Raw genomic sequence first — 18,420 nt, 5'->3', positions numbered from 1 at the left:
AACTTTGACTCCATGGAGGCGGCTCGTTGGTTGATGTGAAGGAAGCGTCGTACGAGTATCCTGTCTCCTGCCATGCGCGCCTGTACTGTCTACTTAGCGTGGCCATTCGTGCACGTGCATGCTGCTTGCTTGGTCCATCGCTCGTCACCCATACCGGTGCCATCAACCAAGCCCTTTTGCTCGTCGTCATGGATGATTGATGCATGGATCTTTGCACAAGCGTAGAGCTTCAACGGAGCGCCACTGTCGTCCTCAACCGACTACGCAGATGTACTACGCTGGTAGTCATACGACTTGCATTGCACCAAGTACTTCACCACACCATGTACTCGTTGGCGTTGATCGTTCGTTGGCGCGTGCAGCGAGGTTGGTTCTTGACGCGCTCGTGTAGAGATCCAAGTCTACGACGCGCCTTGAAGTACCCCACGCACCTGCGGCACCTTCAAGGTGTGTAAATATCGAACCGACCAGACGACGTCAAAGTAGCCGCTCGCGAGCCGCAATAACATTCCCGCGGACATGACGGATTCACACCACTTGACATTTGTATCCACAGATACGATTTTTATTTGCGTGTAGCAAAATAAAAATACGAAAATGCGCCCAAGCGTATCTTGCAGCCACTTCGCAACTCGCCCGACGACGACCACGACGATGCCGCTGCAACCTGCCGCCCAGTGCCTCTTGCACACTGTGTGCCCGACTGCGCTGACGTCTCTTGTCGTAAATACCGTCGCCGCTGCCGTGCACGCACCGGGCGACAATACCAATGCCAACAACCACAGCGCGGAGGACGCCGCCAAGCGCGCCCAAGCTCTCAAGGAACACACGCACCACACCACGTGGCGGGGCTGCCGGTAGCCAACAGTACTGTAGCAGTGCCCGACGATTGATGAGGTTTTGCTAATTTATTTGATTTTTACAACGTTTTCTGCCATTTGGCCGCGAGCGCCTTGTTGTTGGTACGCACCTTCACTACCCTACAAACCGTCCTCATCCAGCGAGAATCGACGTGCTGCATCGTTTGAGGCGCGTCTGGTTGGACGAGCGAGATTCCATGTTCAGATCTTGGAGCCAAGTTGAAGCTGGTCATGGCTTCGCGTATCTGGTTCGGATCGTTGACGTTGCAGATGGCGCGCACCCAATTCTACATGCTACGGGCGCGGCCTTGTGCTCCTCGCATGGCCACACGCTTTTGGTCATAGAAGCGTCCTCGACGTATTGCTAGCTGTAAGAATGATACCGCACCTCACTTTGCCTTTTCGTCACTTTGCCTTTTCGTCGCTTTCCAAGATGCCCATGTCCGCCGTCGCGCAGTGCGTTCTCCACACCGTCTGCCCGAGCGTTCTGGCCACGATGGTCGTCGCCGGCGTCTCGCACACACTGCAGCACCACGCGATCCACGACCCCGAGCTCCGCCACGAGCACGCCAAGGAACACATGCTGCACACGACGTGGCGCGGCTGCCGCTGAGCCGCCGATCCTCGCCCTTATGTCGCCTCTTATCTATTGCTATTTCTACTCGTACAGTAGTGTCGTCTTTGCACCGCGCTTTCCATTGCAGTGCGGGGCCTGCGCTGCTTGTAGCACGTCGGGTTGCCATTGTGGGTTCAAATCGAACAGGATTGGCCTTTTGCCCAACAAGCCACGACCGAAGACGCATTGCTCCGTGCGATGAGCGGTAAGAAACAAGGAAAGATCCCGCATGCGGTTGCCGACAGACGGCTGGCGCTTCCGCGAGCTCTTTAGCAATTAGTGTGCGGCGAACTGCACAACTGGGAGTGGGCCCAAGCGCAAGGCCTACGCCATGCACTGTATGGCATGCAATGTAAATTCTCGGGGCAGTTGCAAGGAGCTTTGGAAGAGGCGATGGGCGCAGCATGAGGCAGATAGCAGCCAAGAGCGTTCGGCTGTCGAAACCTGACGATCGCACGTGCACTGGCCATAAATGCTACGCCCCTCGTATCCGGTTGCTGGACACGCCATGGTCGGTCTAAACGCACGCGACTTTTGCGTGCTGCCAGCATCCACCCTTGACAGCTCGCCTCCAGCTCGACGAGTGCGGCCTCTGTGACCATTGTACACTTGTGTGAGCGCGTCTGTGTGCAGCATTACTGGCGCTGCGGTAATGGCCATCGGCGCGTGTGGTCGTGTCGGCTGTCGACTGCGACGGTGCACCGACGCGAGATTACAGCGTGCTGTCTCCAAGTCCAACAATTCGAATGCCTCCATCGATGCAATCAATTTGAACTCGCAACACAGTCCTCGTCTAAGCATCCCCGACGTCGTGTCAAGCGCCAGGTCAGCACGGGTTATTACGCTACTCACTCTGGTACTGCTGGTAGAGGTGTTGCACGGTGGCGATCCAACGCACACTCCGGGAAATATACGACGCGGCGCCTTGCGTTGAGAAACGATTGCAAGCCTCGTGCAATACTCGATCTTCTGCTGGGGACGACCGAGCAGAAGCACCGCCTTGTGCGGCCCCGACAACGCCGTCACCGCTCCTCCTCTGCGTGGCAAGTTGCGTGCTTTTAGCTGGCGGTGGCGACACCCCTCGTCCTCTGTCGTGATTGGCGGACGACATATCTTGATATCCGGATCCTGACGCAGAGGCATGTCGACTGGCATGACTTTGCATATTTCGCCGGCGCAGTAACAACAACACGATGGCCCCGGCAGTGCTGGACGTGGGCAGCGCGATGGCGTGGATCGAGCGCGAGACGAGCGAGGCGCCGACGCCGGACGCGGCTGACAACCTCTGCTTGTACCTCCGCGACGGCCGCGTGCTCTGCCTCCTCGCCAACGCGCTCGCCAACACGTCTGTCATCAAGGTCCGGCCGCTGGAGAAGCACCGCACGTTCCACGCACTCGAGAGCATCTCGCTCTTCCTGCGCTGGGCGCGCGACGACGCCCGCGTCAACGAGCTCTTCACGTCGGCGCAGCTTCTCGACGAGAAGGATGACGCCGCGGTCCTCAAGACGCTCAGCGTCCTGTACCACAAGTACCGCAACGGCGCCGAAATCCCCATCCCGTCGCCGCGCGCGCGCCGTGAGCCCGAGAAGGCGGCCAGCCGCGTCTCGAAGCTCACGTCTATGTTTGGCAAGAAGACGTCCACGGACGACGAAGATCGCAAGTCGTCGCTGAGCGGCGGTGCCAAGCGCGGGAGCCGCCTCTCGTCGTTTCTGAGTGCCATTTCGCACAAGACACCTGTCAAGGACGTGCGGACGTCTGTGGTCTCGGACCCGTCCCCGGCGCAAACGCCGCTGGACGACAACCGCCCAAGCACGACGCCCGAGAGCAGCGCCAGCGCTACACCGACCGTGGTCTCGCCGCCGGTCGCCGAGACGACGGTCGCGCCGGTGCTTGAAGCGCCCAAGCCCACGAACCGCCTCTCGTCTTTTCTGAGCCAGACGCCACCGCCGGCGCCTCATGACATCACGCCGGTGCGTGCGCCGCAGGAGCCGGTCGAGGAAGCGATCGCCATGTCGGGGTTCACAGAGAAGGTCCAGCTCCGCTCGACGACGTCGCCCAAGCCTGAGCCGGAGGCTCTCGAACCCGTCTCGCCTTTTCACCGCAAGCTGCGCACGACGGGAAAGCTCGCTGCGTACCTCACAGCGACGCATGGCCCCGCGCCGACGACCGAGGCGGCGATTGAGGCAGTGGCCGAGACGCCTGCGCCAGTCGACGAGCTGACGCTGGCCGTGGTCGACGCGCCGATTGAGATTCCCGTGGAGGCGCCCGTGCTGGCAGCTCCTGCCCCTGTCTCGACCAACAAGTTGGCGGCCTTCCTCTCGAGCGGTCCCGCGCCTGTGAGCAAGGTACCGAGCTTCACGCAAGCTGTGTCGTCTGCCAAGGAAGACGTCCCCGAGATTGCTCGCTCGATTCCGTCGCCCGCCGTCGAAGCCCCGACGGCGCCGGTCGCCGAGGCCACCGTTGCCGCCTTCGAGGTTGCCGTTGCGCCCGTTGTCGAGGTCGTCGCCGCACCCGCTGTGGAAGAGGTGGCTGCCCCCGCTGTGGAAGAAGTGCCGGTGCCCGCTGTGGAAGAAGTCTCGACCCCGGTCGCGTCGGCTCCAGTCGTTGCGGAAGCTGTTGCCAAGTCTGTGGTCGACGTCGTGGCAGCACCAGTCGTTGCCGCCCTCACATCGGTCGACCAAGCTGTCGCCGCGCCCCAGACCATCGGAACGGTCGACGAAGCACCGATGCTTTCGCAACACGTCGAAATTGCTGCCGACGCCGTCGACGTTGAAACGGAGACCGCAGCGCCGGCCGTTGCGGCGCCTGCCGTCGTCATTGCCGACGTCGTCGCGGCGGTGGAGGACGTCAAGGCGGCGATCGACGACACCACCGAGCCCGAACCTATGGTGACCCGTGATGCGCCCATCGTGGTCGAGCCCGAAGCTGTGGCGCCGTCGTCCAGTGCGTCGCGATTGACGGCTTTCCTCTCGAAGGCCCCGACGCCCAACAAGCTCGCTGCGTTCTTGCACAAGGAGCCTGTGCCCGCCCCCGTGACGGACGTGCCGACGGTGGTCGAAACTCCGGTTGTCACGGTTGCCGAAGTCGTCGTTGCGCAGGTCGTTGAAGACGTTCCCGCCGTCGCCGAGGTGCCTGCAGTCGCTGCTCCCATCGAGCCCGTGACCCCCATGGTCGAAGAACTTCACAAGGTCGATGACGTTGTGGCCAAAGCCATCGACGCCGTGCCCGCCCAAGTCGACGCCCCCGAAGTTGTTCAAGTCGTCGCCGCGGTCGTCGACGTCGTAGCTCCGGTGCCAGAATCTGCTCCGGTGGTCCATAGTGCCGAGACCCCCGTCGCCCCGGTCGTCACCAAGACGACGGTGCCGGTGGCTGAAATCCCCGAAAACCAGGTCGTTGTTGAAGAGGCCCCGGTCGTCGCCGCGGTTGTGACCCCGGTGGCCGTCGAAGCGGCCCCGGTCACTGTCGAAGCGACGTCTGTCGTTGCTAAAGAAGCGCCGGCGGTCATCGAGACAACCCCGGTGGCAGTCGAAGAAGCCCCGGTGGCAGTCGAAGAAGCCTCGGTGCTCGTTGAAGTGACGCCGGTCGTCGCCGAACCCAAGCCTCGTTCCAACAAGCTCGCTGCTTTTCTTTCCAAGGCCCCGACGCCGAGCAAGATCGGCGCGTTTTTGCACAAGTCGGAGCCCGCTCCGTCAGTCGTGCCCCGCTCGGCGCCCATTGTCGTGAGTGCCCCCGAGCCGACGCCCAGTGTCGAGGAGGTCACGCCCGAGCCCACCGTCGTTGTCGATGTGCCCGCAGTCGTTGCGACGCCCGAGCCGGTTGTCGCCGTTGCCCCTATTGTGGAGGCTCCGGTGGCGGTCGAAGAGGCCGTGGTCGTTATCGAAGCGCCTGTCGTTATTGAAGCGCCTGTCGTTGTCGAAGCGCCGGTCGTCGTTTCTGTTGTGGAAGAGGTCGTCGAGGCGGCCGTTGAGCCCATCGTCGCCTCTGTCGTCGTGCCACCGGTCGCTGTCGAGCGCACTGTCTCGGCCGAAGCAACGCACCCGGAAGCGAACGCCCCCGAAGTCGTCGAGTCGAATACGCTGCCCGAGGCACCCGAGGTCGAAACCAACGTCGAGCAGCCCGAACTGTCGTCCGAGCCCGAAGCCGAGCCGGTCGTCGACGAGCCGCACGCGCCCGAATCGTGTGTCGAGCTCGACTTGGCGGCGCAGGTCGCGGCGCTGACGGCGCAGCTGTCGGCGCTCCAGGCCGCGAACGAAAGCCTCGCCAAGGACCTCGCGCTTGCGGTCGAAAACGAAGCCGCGGCCCGGTACTCGGCGCAGGTCGCGTTTGCCGCCCGTGACGCGGCGCTGGACGGCCCGACGTTCGAGCGCCTCGAGGCGCCGGTGCCTGCCCTCTTGGACAACCGCAGCACGCTGACGCTCACGTCGCTCACCGAGTACTCGTTTCAGTACGACGCGACCCACGCCAAGCTCGTGCTGCTGCACAGCACACACCAAGTGCTTCCGACGTGGTCACTCGCGCGACTCAACGGTGTCGACGTGCCGCATGCGTCGCTGGACGCGTGCCGGAGCCTCGTCAGCAGCCTCGCCGCGCCGTACGTGTGCGAGTTTCTTGCGTAAAGTGGTTTAGGTTTAGGAAGTAGGTTATATCAAAACATAGCATATACACAATATTGCCATGTTGTTGTTAGATGGACTCTGTCTGGTAGCCTTGCAGGCTGCGGCGGAGGATGAGAGCTGCGACGAGCGCAATGGCCAAGAAGAGCCAGTTGACCAAGCAGAGAATACCGACCAAGTCGAGGCTCCGCTGCATGTAGGACGCGACTTCGACCGCTGGCCACTCGGGGCAGTGACCACACGGCGCCACTTGGTTGTACAACGGCGACGGCACCGACGCCATCGACGGCATTGGAAAGAGCACAGTCGCAAGGTGCAGGCATGGCTCGGGGCTCGACGCATTGCATGGCTGCCACACGTCTAGGACGACGACGACAATCATGTCGACTCGAACGTATCGAGAATTTGTATCGTACCCAAGGTCGGGCTGCGTCGCTGGGCTCCAAGGCACTGGACGTCGCCCGTGCAGTTGGAGCAGCCAAACAGCCGGGCCGTGCACGCAATGTCACCGGCGTCGTGGGTGAGCTCATACGACGTGGCGAGATGCGATGCGGCGACAAAGGCAAAGATGGCGCTCGCTAGCAGCACGACAAGACAGAGCACGACGCCGACTGCGTACTAGATATTGCATATGCTATGGTGAGCCCAACGACGACGACGAGTGGATGGCAGTTTGTACGTACAGCAAGGAGCAGCGACCGGCTCTTGGCCTTGGCACCGACGAGTCCGAGCGTGGCGAGTACAAACACAGCCACGCCGATGGCTGTAAAGATGGAAGCGATCCAGTCCTCGCCAGCGTCGAGCGCATCGTGGGCCATCATGTAGAGTCCGTAGCCGAAGGTTGCTATCCAGAATCGATTAGAAGAAGGAGGAGCGAGAGGATCTACCAAGGCCGAGGAACACAAATATGACGTTGATCACGGAGAGGATGTCGCGCATGACGGTGGGCACGGTCACGATCTTGATGACGCAGTAGAGCGACGCGAACATGCACGCGATCGAGGCGACGGCGAGCCCACCGAGCGTCGTGAACCGATGGCTGAGGTATCTATCGCAGAGAGATGTCGATGTCGGTGCCTTGCGATGGAGATGCGTACGTGATGGCGCTGTCGTACGTTTGGCAGCACGCGTGGCCTTCGAGCCCGAGCACCGACCAGTGCAGTCGTAGCCAGTTGGCGATGGCCGACGGCGCGGCGAGGGCCATGTACGTGAAGAGGACGAGCAAGACGCTGACAACGATTGTCGCGTAGAAGTAGATCATGAGGCACCGGACACGCTCGTGCTTGGCCGTCGAGCCGCAAAAGCCAAGCATGCTCGCGCAGGCGTAGAGACATCCGATCGTGGCGAGCGCGATGGCCGCGACGGCAAGCCTTGCGCCGCCCGGCGCCGCTGCCTGCACGAGTGAGCTGAGCGTGATGCCATAGTAGGCGACGACGACGCCGCCGACGGTGCCGAGTAGCGTCGTGGCCTGCAACGTCCGGCGGTAGCGTCGGAGGCCCATGCTGAAATCGACTCTGCGAAAGATATGGCACGGGTTTTAGTTAGTCGATCTTTAGTTGTCTGTGGCAGTATATATTTGAAATCGGGTGTCGTCCAGTGTATACAAAAGGCAAGTTGTTTGGTCTGTTCTTCGAACACAACGGTTGTTCGAATGGCATTTTAATGGATGTGAAGAATGTGTCATAGGTTTCAAGCTTGGACGTCGGCGAAAACAATTTAAATTCTTTTAAAAATATGCTTGGAGCAGCCACCCGCGCTCATTGGCCAACACAAAGGCTAAACACACGCCATTCTGCGCCTCTATGACAGCGAACTAATGTGGTTTTTACCTGCGCAATGGGGTGTGTTTAGACTATTCTCTGCCTGGAACGGCCACCAAGATGAACACGACCGGCGACCTGGTGGCGCCAGCCAGGGCCAAGCCTCCGATTCGCTTGCGCACCTTGCCTGCTGCGAAGGCCAAGCCGGCTACACTTGTAGCACGTGCAAAGCTACCCAGCGGCGCTGCGTCCAAAGCGTTCTTGTCAGCGCCACGAGTCGGCCGAGCCAAGGTGACAGCAAACACCAAGCGCCCGCTCGCATTGCGCCGATCGTCCATTTCAAAGGCCAAGCCAGCGTCAAAAACAGAACTTGCCGAGCTCTCCAGTGACTTTTCGTCCGAAGCATCCGCCTGCTCGACCATGTCGGGCGACAGCGACGAGGTCGAGTACAGCGACAGCGAGGACGACGAGGCGGCAACCTCGGATCACGCTCCACAGGTAATACGCATGTCTTCTCGATGATCTCGCCGTGAAAGCAGCGAACGACGCAGGTGACGACGAAACACAGCGCCGTGTCCGAGTACGAGCAGCAGCGACTGCGCAAGATGCAGCAAAATGCAGCGTATCTCGCAACGCTCGGTCTCGCCTCGACCAAGACGAGCCTGCGCCAAGCCGCCAACACGGTGCAAGCCAAGCCGACGCGCAAGCGATCGCCGGCGACCCCCGCGCTACCGACGCGATCGTACGCGCTGCGCCGTCGCACGCTGCCGGGTGCGTCACCACCGCGCGCGTCCCCACCGAGCCGTCCCCGCCACCGTCGCCGGAGGCCACGTACGAAGACTCGAGCGTGCACAAGTACATGTGTTCGATGGCCACTTCATCGAACTCGAACACGCCGAGGCACGGTGATGCGTCGGCGTCATCAACCATGGTCTTTCAGACGACGACAGAGCACGACCGAGTGGACGCGCAGCTCAAGAAGATTTACGCAATGGACATGAGCACAGCCAGACTTCTCGCAACGGGAGGGCACCTCGGGTACGTGTCTGTGTACGGCGCCGACGTCGTTGCCTCCGGTCCCGCGCCGCTGCAGTCGTTCCGAGCGCACGGAGGTTGGGTTTCTAGTGTTCGGCTCTTCGCGACAGCGTCGGCCTCTCTGCTTGTGACTGCAGCAAACGACGCGTATGTCAAGGTCTGGGACCTCCGCACCGCGAAGAGCAACGACGGCTGCCCCAAGGAGCTCACGGCCACGAACGCGTTGCATGGCAGCGGCATCTTTAGCCTCGACCTTGCGCCGCATGCCCATGTCGACGCGCGGCTCGTCACGAGCTCCAAAGACCAATCGGTCGTTGTGAGTCGGTTGACGCCTGCGGGCGCCATACAAATGTACGATGGACCCAATCCACGTCGCTAAAAACGACGTCTGTCATGAGCCATTGCCTGTTGTTCTAGGGAAGCAAGGTATCAGGACCATGCAGGGGTCGTCAAGTGCGCGCGATTTAGCCGTCACGACCCCAACGTCTTTGCATCCTGTGGCAACGATCGCGCCGTGTACATTCGCGATATACGGTCGCCTACAGCTGCGCCGGTCGCTTTGGCCGAGCTCCACACGCAGTCCGTCAACTGGTATCACGAGGCAATTCTTGCATCGGACTCAACGATGGTTGTTCTAGTGTTCGGTGGCACCCCGAGCAAGCGACGCAGCTCCTCACCGCCGGCTTTGACGGGCAGCTCTTCCTCATGGACACGCGGCAGCCCAAGGCGCCAGTGCAGACGTTTTTGACATCACCGACCACGCGCCTCTTCAACCCCGAATTTGTCACTGGCGGCTACATTGCCGTCTGCTTGGAGAAGGCACTGACACTGTACTGTACACAGTCGGGTGCAGTCTTTAGTCGTGGCAGCATGGCGTACGATGGCGACTCGATCCTGGTGACGCCGACTCGGTCGATTCTCATCGCTCACAAGCACATTGTGTCCCTCTACGCGTCCGAATGACGACCCTCTACTACACTATAACTAAACAAGAATGCTACAACTGCATACATATTACTATAGTACGGAGCGGCAAGCGAGTCGTCCATGGACTTATTGACAGTGTGTGCAATTGTATACGAGGCGTTGTCACGATATGTTGCCAAACATCGACTTGATACTTTTATCATGCACACTATTTCAGCGTTACTGGCGCAGAATGCAGCATTCTATTCCGTTTTAAATACCCAAATAGTGTACCATACACCATTCACGTGTGCAACATGATTGGTCTTTGAAAAATTCCACCAACCATTTTGCTGCTGCGGATACACCGATGCAAGACGAAGGCGCCCAGGTAGGCCGGATCGCCGCCTCGCCGGTCGCGCTGAGCGCTCGCCACGTAGATCCGTGTCAAGTTTGTGACCAAGAACCCGGAGATCCGCGTGACGGAGACGCCGTTCGCGGTGCCCATCAAGCTCGCGCGCGCCGGCCTCTCGCAGGTCGTCAACCACCTCCTCAACACGGCCGAGCCCAAGCCGTTTGACTTTCTCATTGACGACAACTTTCTGCGCACGTCGCTCGAAAAGTACGTGGTGCAGCACAACCTGAACGACGAAGCCGTGCTCGAGCTCGAGTACGTCGAGGCGCACCTCGAGCCCGAGGCCAAGTCGAGCCAGAACCACCCGGACTGGATCAGCGCCGTGGCCACGAGCGGCGCCTTTGTCGTCACCGGTTGCTACGACGGCGTGCTCCGCGTCTTTACGCTGGCGGGCGCCCCGGTCGCTCAGGCCAAAGGTACGCAATATTTGCATGGAGGCGCACGCTCATGGACATGCACGTAGCGCATGACAGCGTGATCAAGACGGTGGCGATGCACGGCGACCTCATTGTCACGGGCAGCAAGGACCAGACGCTCAAGACGTGGAAGCTCTCGGGCAAGACGCTCACGGCAATCAGCGTTGGCGCCGGCCACCTCAACAGTGTGGACACGGTCGCGATTGACGCCGAAGCTGAATTCGTAGGCAGCAGCATCGAGGCGATCGAGGCTCATCTCAAAATGCCATCCTTAGGTGCTCTCCGGGTCGTGGGACAACACGGTGCGTGTGTGGTCGGCGACGGCGGAAGCGGCCGAGACGGACAAGAGCACGAAGAAGCAGAAGACGACCAAGGGCACCAAGACGAGCCTAGTGACGGCCGAGGCGACGCTCGTGCTGCCGGGCCACACGGCGAGCGTCGTCGCCGTCGCGTTCCACCCGACAGAGTCCCACTCGGCGTACTCGGCGGCCATGGACCGTTCGATCAAGCTCTGGGATCTCTCGCTCCAAATGTGCAAGCAGACGATGGTATGCTGTGTGCCTCTTGCAGTTTTCATAAGTCTGAAAACGATGACTCTAGTCGGGCTCGAGTACCATCTCGGACATGAGCGTCAACAAGGATGGCATGGTCCTGACGGCGCACCCGGATACCGCGATCCGACTCTGGGACCCGCGCGCGGCCAAGGCAGGCACGACGCTCGTCCAGAAGACGTTCCAGTCCCACAAGATGTGGGTCAGCGCGGTCGAGTGGGCGTCCGAGACGCAGTTTGTGTCGTCCGGCTACGACGGCACCGTCAAGGTCTGGGATGCGCGCAGCTCGATTCCTCTCTTCACGCTCGCCGCCCACACGGGCAAGGCCCTCGACGTGGCGTGGATCGCGGCCGACAAGCCGGCGTTCGTGAGCGGTAGATCAGCACCGACGCCTTCCCGTACCATATTGACATTTGTTGTTGTGTGGTGTAGGTGGCGAAGACTGCCAACTCAAGTTCTATGGCACTGCCCCGTAATCGACGCTTGCGATCCATTAACAATCCTCCTACCATTTAAATACACTACATGCTGCACGTGCTTGGTTTCGCAAACGAGGTCCCGAGGAGGAATCGCTCAGAGTAAATAGGTTTGTTCTGGTCGTAAGCCGGGACTTGATCACGCAGAATGTCATGACATGAAGCCTTCAATTAGCTCGCGGGTCGTGGCGCGGCGCAGCGGCTGGTATGTGATAATGGGGCTCCCAGACGATACCGTGGACGGTGGTTCGCTTCCGGATGGACGCTCGAGTGGCTTCTTCCGTGTCGAAGTGAAATCCACGCACTCGGGTCCCGTGGTGAACACCCGCGGGATTGGCAATGGTGGTAAAAGGAAGCTGTCCGCTGTCACAACGCTAGCAGCGCTGCGCTCTCGTTGTAGTATGGTGGACTCGGGCAGGCGGAGATGCGCCGTCGACGGCGCTTGGGAAGCACTCGTGTCTGGTGCCACGCGGTTGAGCTCATGCAGGGTAGACCTCCCAGGTACATGAGGACTTATGGACACGTTGTCTGCGGCACAGTCCTTGTCTCGGCAGTGCACTTTCGCTTCTCGGTGCATCATGCCCGTTTCCGCTGTCGGGATCGTTTCGAGACCAAAGATTGCTTTGGGTCGATGCCATTGGTGGACTATTGGCCAATGGCTTCGATTTCGACGTGGTCATTGGCTAAAATCAGAACAGTACATATTGGAAGTCCCTCTTCCAGAAAGACTCGACATCGTTCGCAGGCTGGTCGATCGAGTTGTCTAAGTTTATAAAACGAAATTAAGCTATGCGCTTGCGCAGTGGTTTGTATGGAATAACGAGGTCGCCGGGCCGAGTGGTCTTGCCGGATGCTTCATGCAACGTCAGCATCGCCTCGGAATCTCGAGTCGGGGCTCTTGAGCGCTCGCTAAAAGCTGCACTGAGAGCGAGAAGGTCTGGTCCTGTCGTCACGACTCTGGGTCGAGCGGAAGGGCTCCAGTGGGGAATGGGCGCGGCGTTCATCGATGAAAAGGCGGGCTCCGAGTGCCGGTACATCGGGGCAGGCTCCGTCATGTCTAGCGCGACGACCGACGACGAGGCTTGGCGGTTCAAATACGGAACCGACGAGTCTTCACGCTCGAGCATCGGCATGGACGACGCTTGGCGCTGCATGACGGGGATGTCGCCGATCGCAGTGGCTTCGTCGTCGGTCATGGGCACAAAGTCGGTGCTAATGCGCTCGTCGTCGGCGGCGTCCTGCTTCCAGCGGTCGCTGTCGCTCGTGCGGCTGGTCGCGCTCGCGTTGTGCTTGGAGAACCTTCGGAGCATGGCGCGGTGTCTTGGAAAATGACGCAAAAGCAATTACCCGTGGCAGCGTATGACAGCAGCAACCCATGTGAAAGGAATACACGCATTTGATTGGTGGAAATGTGGGACAAAATGCATTTGATTGGCCCGTCGATGCATCTCTCAACCGGGTTCAAGAAAACCCTGCCAAAGATTCGGTCCAAAGCTGTGGCTTCCTTGGTTTTGACACAAAACCAAGGAGCCCCACTGCAACGACGCTCCTCGTTATCAAGGTCCTCTACTCCTTTCCTTCTAACTGTGCATAACTGTGCCTAGCCAGGATCCAACTAATGCAAAACTAGCCTCAATGCTACGGGCAGTCCGTCATGTAGGCGAGAGACCCTTTATTTTGAGCATGACGATGTACGCTTGGTGTGAGGCCCCTCCAATAGCCGGATCCCATGTGATCAATTTGATGGCAATGGGGCATTTGGAAATAATGGTCGTTTGGGACTGGGTGTCCTTTGTGTTGAAAGTTGCGGCCTCGAAACATAAAATTCGATGTACCGGTAGGTTTCTTTCTGTGTTAAGTTCACAATAAAGTTCGATTTCGGTGTTAAGTTTTATTGGCAAGCCGGCGCATCGATTGGTGCCCGAGATTGCACTTTCTCGGATCCAAACAAGCAGCAGCATGAGCGCGCCGCCGACGGAGAAGCCCAAGATCAAGAAGCTCACCAAGAACAAGGTGGCCGAGGTGCTTGGCGACAAGCCGGTCTTGGACCTCACGCACCGCGGCGTCGAGACCATGGACGCGCACGCGTGCGATGGCCTCACGGCCAAGAAGCTCGACCTCTCGCACAACAAGCTCACGCGCTTTAGCTTCTCGATGGCGATGACGCTGACGCAGCTCAAGATCACGTCCAACCTCCTCACAGACAGCGGCGTCGGTGACTTGAGCCACTGCAAGGCCCTCGTAACGCTCGACCTCAGCGACAACAAGCTCTCGCGCCTCCCGGGTGCGAGCCTCCGCCACTGCACGCAGCTCAAGGCGCTCGTGCTCACCAAGAACTCGATCACGTCGCTCGATTGGCTGCCGTCCATGCCGCAATTGACGTCGCTCATTGTGAGCCAGAACCGGATTGGCGACATCAGCGAAAAGGCACTCGGCAAAGTCAAGAACCTCGTCAAGATTTCCATGTGCGTGAGATCGTAGCCATGCATCTATGTGTACTGATAGTACCTCTGTAGCTCGCACAACAAGCTCAAGGCGCTGCCTGACATGGCGGTCCTCGCCGACCTCTCGGAGCTGCGCATCTCCAACAACCAGCTCACTGCCCTGCCCGCAACGCTCGCCAACAACCGTACAGCTTGGACAAGTGTTGACTGAGCACATTGTCTTATGGAGCATCTCCGTAGGCAACCTCAAGATCCTCGATGCGTGCCATAATGCGATCGACACGTGGGACGGCTTCGAGAACCTCGGCAGCTTGAAGCAACTCAAGCAGCTCAACTTGAAGGGCAACCCGCTCTGTGGCGTCGCCGCCGAAGCCGCCACAACCGAAGACGAGGCGGGTACGACTGTATTCTCGAGTGCTATATGTATCCTCACAATATTATTGTCCTTGGTAGGAAAGAAGGCTGCGGACAAGAAGAACAAGTTGTACAACTTCAAGATGAAGCGTCTCTTTGAAACACTCATCATTCGCGACGGTCACCGCGTGCTTGAGAAGCGGACCCACGGGTACAACGCCGTCTCCGTGTTGAATTATATCTCATGGATCACTATCACAGCTACGTCGCGCCGCCCAAGCCCGACCCGGAGGAGCGCAAGAAGCGCAAGCTCGAAGCCGATGAAAAGGCCAAATTGGACAAAAAGGCCAAAAAAGATAAAAAGGCCAAAAAATCGGAGAAGGCTGAAAAGTCAGCAAAGGCGGCGTCGGACGAGCTGCCCGCCGAGGCCGCTGACGACGAGCCCGCGGCCAAGAAGGCCAAGAAGGAGAAGAAGGCCAAGAAGAATGCCGAGGCGGACGCGCCCGCCACGGCCAAGGTCGCCAAGGAAGACTTGCGCCCGACAGAGGAGAAGCCCGTGGTGGACGAGAAGGCTGTCCGTGGCAAGAAGAAGAAGGAGCGCGTCAAATTCGTACGGAAAAGGATTGCACGATCGGAAATTGATGTGTCTTGCTATAGATCAAGGAAAGTGGTGCGCTGGGCGTCGTCCAGATGAAAAAGTCCAAGGCGGCCAAGACACCTCTCGACATCGCGACGCTCGCAGCGTCGACGGACGTGGGTATGGGCGGCGATTCGGCGTGGGATTAAAAAGCAGTCGATATTCAATACAGTCGCTTGTGTTTCTACGCTGATGGAATCTCGGTGGACGGTTGGTGATCACTGCTGACGGTTGGTGATCACTGCTGACGGGGGTGATCACTGCTGACGGAGGTTGATCTCAACTGACGGAGGTTGATCACAGCTGACGGAGGTTGATCACAGCTGACGGAGGTTGATCACAGCTGACGGGTGGCGACGACGCCGAGATCCGTCTTTCTTGATTCGTAGCAGTGCTCGGTGGGATCTCGTTGGCTTGCATTCAATGTGGGCAGTGCTGTTGTTCTGGGTTTGCGAGATCGAGTAGCCACTGGCTATCATCATCATGTAGTACGTCGAGGCAGCCGATCGGTAGGTGCGATGCAAGGGAATAAATATTTATTCCCTTGGTGCGATGAGTCAATCCAAGCGTTGCGTATCCCAGTTGGTAATCTTTCTGGTGGGTATCCGTGCAAAGCAAGCACAAGCCCAGAACATCAACTTGCATGATCGCTACTTGGTACGGTACGGACGCACCGTGCCTGTATACAAAGCCCAAGTCCTCTGTTGCGAGCTTCGTTCGCACTGTAGCATTTCTTCATGCTTGGGTGGCAAGGGATCACTGTAGCGCAGCACATCCCACTCGACCTTTGCGTGGCGTCAGCCCACGTGCAGGTCATCCTCCTCGTCCGCCCAGATATACATACTGCCGCTTCGTTTCAAAACGTCCGTGGCCAAAGCGAATCGCCTACTTCCTGGAAATTAACGGGCGGCACGACACGATCACGGGGCGACCAACCACTCGTGATCACTCTTAAACCGGAACCGTTCGCGCGTGGTGGGTGGTGGCGACGTGCGACCATTCTATTTCGTTCAGGCGACATGTCACGCCACGCGATGGAAATCAGTCACTTGACAGCTGCAGCCATTTCCACATCCAGCAAATCGATGAACACCAAGAGAGGGCAAGCCATGGTCACGCGCCAAGAGCAGTGCCGGGACAGCCAGCGGCGGTACCGCGCGAAGTCGGTTGCGGCAGCGACTGCGCTCGCCGACCGCGTCCAAGAGCTCACGCTCGAGACCTTGCGCCTCGAGGGCCGGCACCGCGCGCTCGCCAGCAGCATCCACCGGCCACTCGACCACTTTTCGAGCCTCCTCATCGCCCGCGAGTACTTTAGCGTGGCCCGCTTTGGCCTTAGTCGCAACGACGCGGTGACGCTCGACGCGCTCTCTCGACTCGTGCACGAGTCGGTTGTGTTCCACGGGCGTATCGGACAGGCCGCCTACTTTGACCAGTGGCGCCAGTATGCTGCGACGTTCGAGGGCTTTGACATGGCCTGCGACCGCATGGAGTGCCTCGGCGTCGACGACGGCTACGTCGTGCACTGCGTTGGCCACGTCAGTCTCCGGCTCACGCGCGCGTCGCTCACACGCGTGTTTCCGCACACGCTCCGCAACGAGTCCCTTGTCCAGCGCCTCGTCCAGCGCGAGCTGCAGGTACAATAATGTGCAGGATCGAATCCTGGTTGCGCGCCACTGCGTAGGTGCCGTTGGTGCTGCGGCTCATGCTAAACGACCACGACCACCGCATCGGCGCCCTCGACGCCACGCTTGGTTTCACGGCGGCGATGGTGGCGCTGCTGCAAGCCAGTGATGTGGCGGCCGCCGTCATGGCGTATGCCCGCCTCGAAGATAGTTGCCTTCTTGTATAAGCGTGCATGTCTATGGAAGACGACGGTGATAAAAGTCTTGCGGAATGGCAGCACGCTCGTGTTGACCGCCGACGCCTCGGTTGATGGATGCTGATGGTTGCGCGCGCTCACAAAAAGGATAAGCGGCATGCCGGGCGGCCCAGTGGAGTTCAGGTGCTGTACATGTAGTAGTATGTTTCGAGGTAGCTTCTGACGATGACGAGGTTTGCCCAAGTATGCCGCCTGTCTCCACCACGTGATGCTCTGCCCGGCCACGCTCTAAACTGCTCGAGCTCGACAGGTTTGACCAAGCGTGCTTCGCTGGCCCCACGCACAGGAAAACCGGCCACCGCTGGCGCGTCGACGGCGACATTAGCTAGGACGTGTGGGCCATGAATCGGCTCGTGCCGCAGGCTAGTGTGCCCAGACCGTCGGCAAAGGCTCTCGATGGCCGGAAAGTCACGGTTCCGACAGCAAGTTACAGTAGCACACGCCACAAAACCTTGGCCGCGATTTAAAGATATCGCATTCTGAGTGGCTAGAAGGCGGCTACATAAAGCAGGCAAGAAACACCTAAAAACTGCACGGACGGACGGTACAGTCATCTATCTTTTCTTTATCAACCTCACAAAACCGTGTTTCGCGTGGAAGGGTCGTATCCAAGAAGTGGAAGGAATTCCACGAACGGACGAAATCTAGAAGATTTCTGGAATTGGTAGTGTCGGACAAGAGAAGACCAATTGAGCCAACCCGCCTCGCCCACTAATGGCATGGCGGGCACCAACACGGTTGATGCCCAAGTACATGCGTATTTATTTGGTTGTGATCAGAACTTCATATTTTTGCAAAGCAAAAGTTTCGAGCGCGAAAATTTGAGTAAAATGTATTTTTCAAACGTTGATACTAGACAACATGTAGATTTAAGCGCAAATCTAAGCGTGCGGCACGCACTGAAAGTAGTATGTATTGCGCTCCATGCAGTCGTAGCTGTCGCCGCACTGCGTCGGACCTGCGTAAAACTTGCCGCCGCATTGACCGTACGCCGCCGCCGTGCCCTCCTTCTCGCTCGTGGGCCGACACTGAGAGTAGTGAGGATTCAGTTCGTCGCACTGCGCGCCGGCACCGCACGCTGTCGGACCCGAGTAGCCCTTCCCGCCGCACTGCCCGTACAAGGCGACCTTGTCACCAGACGGACCCGGCGTCGGGTGCATCGTCGGCGTGGGCGCGTGCGTTGGCTTGGGCGCGTGCGTCGGCTTGGACGCGTGCGTCGGCTTGGGCGCGTGCGTCGGCTTGGGCGCGTGCGTCGGCTTGGGCGCGTGCGTCGGCTTGGGCGCGTGCGTCGGCTTGGGCGCGTGTGTCGGCTTGGGCGCGTGTGTCGGCTTGGGCGATGGGTGATCCGGCGACGCGCTGGGCGATGGAACCGGATACGGGCTCGGCGACGGGCTAGGATACGGGTTGTTGGAAGGGCTAGGGTTGGGACCCGGGACCACTGCCGCTGTCCAGCGCCAC

At 59.5% G+C, this 18,420-nt stretch overlaps 7 protein-coding genes across 7 annotated transcripts; 5 read left to right on the top strand and 2 right to left on the bottom strand.

The window, feature by feature from the left end:
• Positions 1-2,640: 2,640 nt before the first annotated feature.
• Positions 2,641-6,163, top strand: SPRG_07809 (hypothetical protein). The gene has a single exon (XM_012346802.1). The coding sequence runs from the start codon at positions 2,670-2,672 to the stop codon at positions 6,090-6,092; it is 3,423 nt and encodes a 1,140-aa protein (XP_012202192.1). The 5' UTR covers positions 2,641-2,669; the 3' UTR covers positions 6,093-6,163.
• On the bottom strand, positions 6,148-7,635 carry SPRG_07808 (hypothetical protein). The gene is made up of 5 exons (XM_012346801.1): positions 7,187-7,635; positions 6,977-7,137; positions 6,773-6,933; positions 6,506-6,707; positions 6,148-6,449 (listed from the first exon to the last, which is right to left on the bottom strand). Exons 1-5 carry the CDS (start codon positions 7,588-7,590, stop codon positions 6,160-6,162), a joined length of 1,218 nt encoding a protein of 405 aa, XP_012202191.1. The 5' UTR covers positions 7,591-7,635; the 3' UTR covers positions 6,148-6,159.
• A 334-nt stretch (positions 7,636-7,969) lies between these two features.
• On the top strand, positions 7,970-9,847 carry SPRG_07807 (hypothetical protein; the record flags this gene model as incomplete). The annotated part of the gene is made up of 6 exons (XM_012346800.1): positions 7,970-8,347; positions 8,401-8,680; positions 8,800-8,961; positions 9,022-9,235; positions 9,302-9,475; positions 9,523-9,847. 6 exons carry the CDS (start codon positions 7,970-7,972, stop codon positions 9,845-9,847), a joined length of 1,533 nt encoding a protein of 510 aa, XP_012202190.1.
• Positions 9,848-10,147: 300 nt separating this feature from the next.
• On the top strand, positions 10,148-11,707 carry SPRG_07806 (hypothetical protein). The gene is made up of 6 exons (XM_012346799.1): positions 10,148-10,181; positions 10,231-10,621; positions 10,669-10,844; positions 10,897-11,169; positions 11,222-11,546; positions 11,605-11,707. Exons 1-6 carry the CDS (start codon positions 10,161-10,163, stop codon positions 11,646-11,648), a joined length of 1,230 nt encoding a protein of 409 aa, XP_012202189.1. The 5' UTR covers positions 10,148-10,160; the 3' UTR covers positions 11,649-11,707.
• Positions 11,708-12,503: 796 nt separating this feature from the next.
• Positions 12,504-12,958, bottom strand: SPRG_07805 (hypothetical protein; the record flags this gene model as incomplete). Its single annotated transcript, XM_012346798.1, has 2 exons — positions 12,504-12,557; positions 12,605-12,958. The coding sequence occupies 2 exons, from the start codon at positions 12,956-12,958 to the stop codon at positions 12,504-12,506; spliced, it is 408 nt and encodes a 135-aa protein (XP_012202188.1).
• Positions 12,959-13,586: 628 nt separating this feature from the next.
• On the top strand, positions 13,587-15,271 carry SPRG_07804 (hypothetical protein). Its single transcript, XM_012346797.1, has 6 exons — positions 13,587-14,113; positions 14,165-14,277; positions 14,333-14,488; positions 14,546-14,657; positions 14,708-15,056; positions 15,104-15,271. Exons 1-6 carry the CDS (start codon positions 13,608-13,610, stop codon positions 15,230-15,232), a joined length of 1,365 nt encoding a protein of 454 aa, XP_012202187.1. The 5' UTR covers positions 13,587-13,607; the 3' UTR covers positions 15,233-15,271.
• A 921-nt stretch (positions 15,272-16,192) lies between these two features.
• SPRG_07803 (hypothetical protein) lies at positions 16,193-16,932 on the top strand (the record flags this gene model as incomplete). Its single annotated transcript, XM_012346796.1, has 2 exons — positions 16,193-16,717; positions 16,765-16,932. 2 exons carry the CDS (start codon positions 16,193-16,195, stop codon positions 16,930-16,932), a joined length of 693 nt encoding a protein of 230 aa, XP_012202186.1.
• Between the last annotated feature and the right edge of the window lie 1,488 nt (positions 16,933-18,420).

Source organism: Saprolegnia parasitica, assembly GCF_000151545.1.
Source record: "Saprolegnia parasitica CBS 223.65 unplaced genomic scaffold supercont2.31, whole genome shotgun sequence".
NCBI classification, from domain to species: Eukaryota; Oomycota; class Saprolegniomycetes; order Saprolegniales; family Saprolegniaceae; genus Saprolegnia; species Saprolegnia parasitica.
This window is presented reverse-complemented; position numbering and strand designations above follow the sequence as displayed.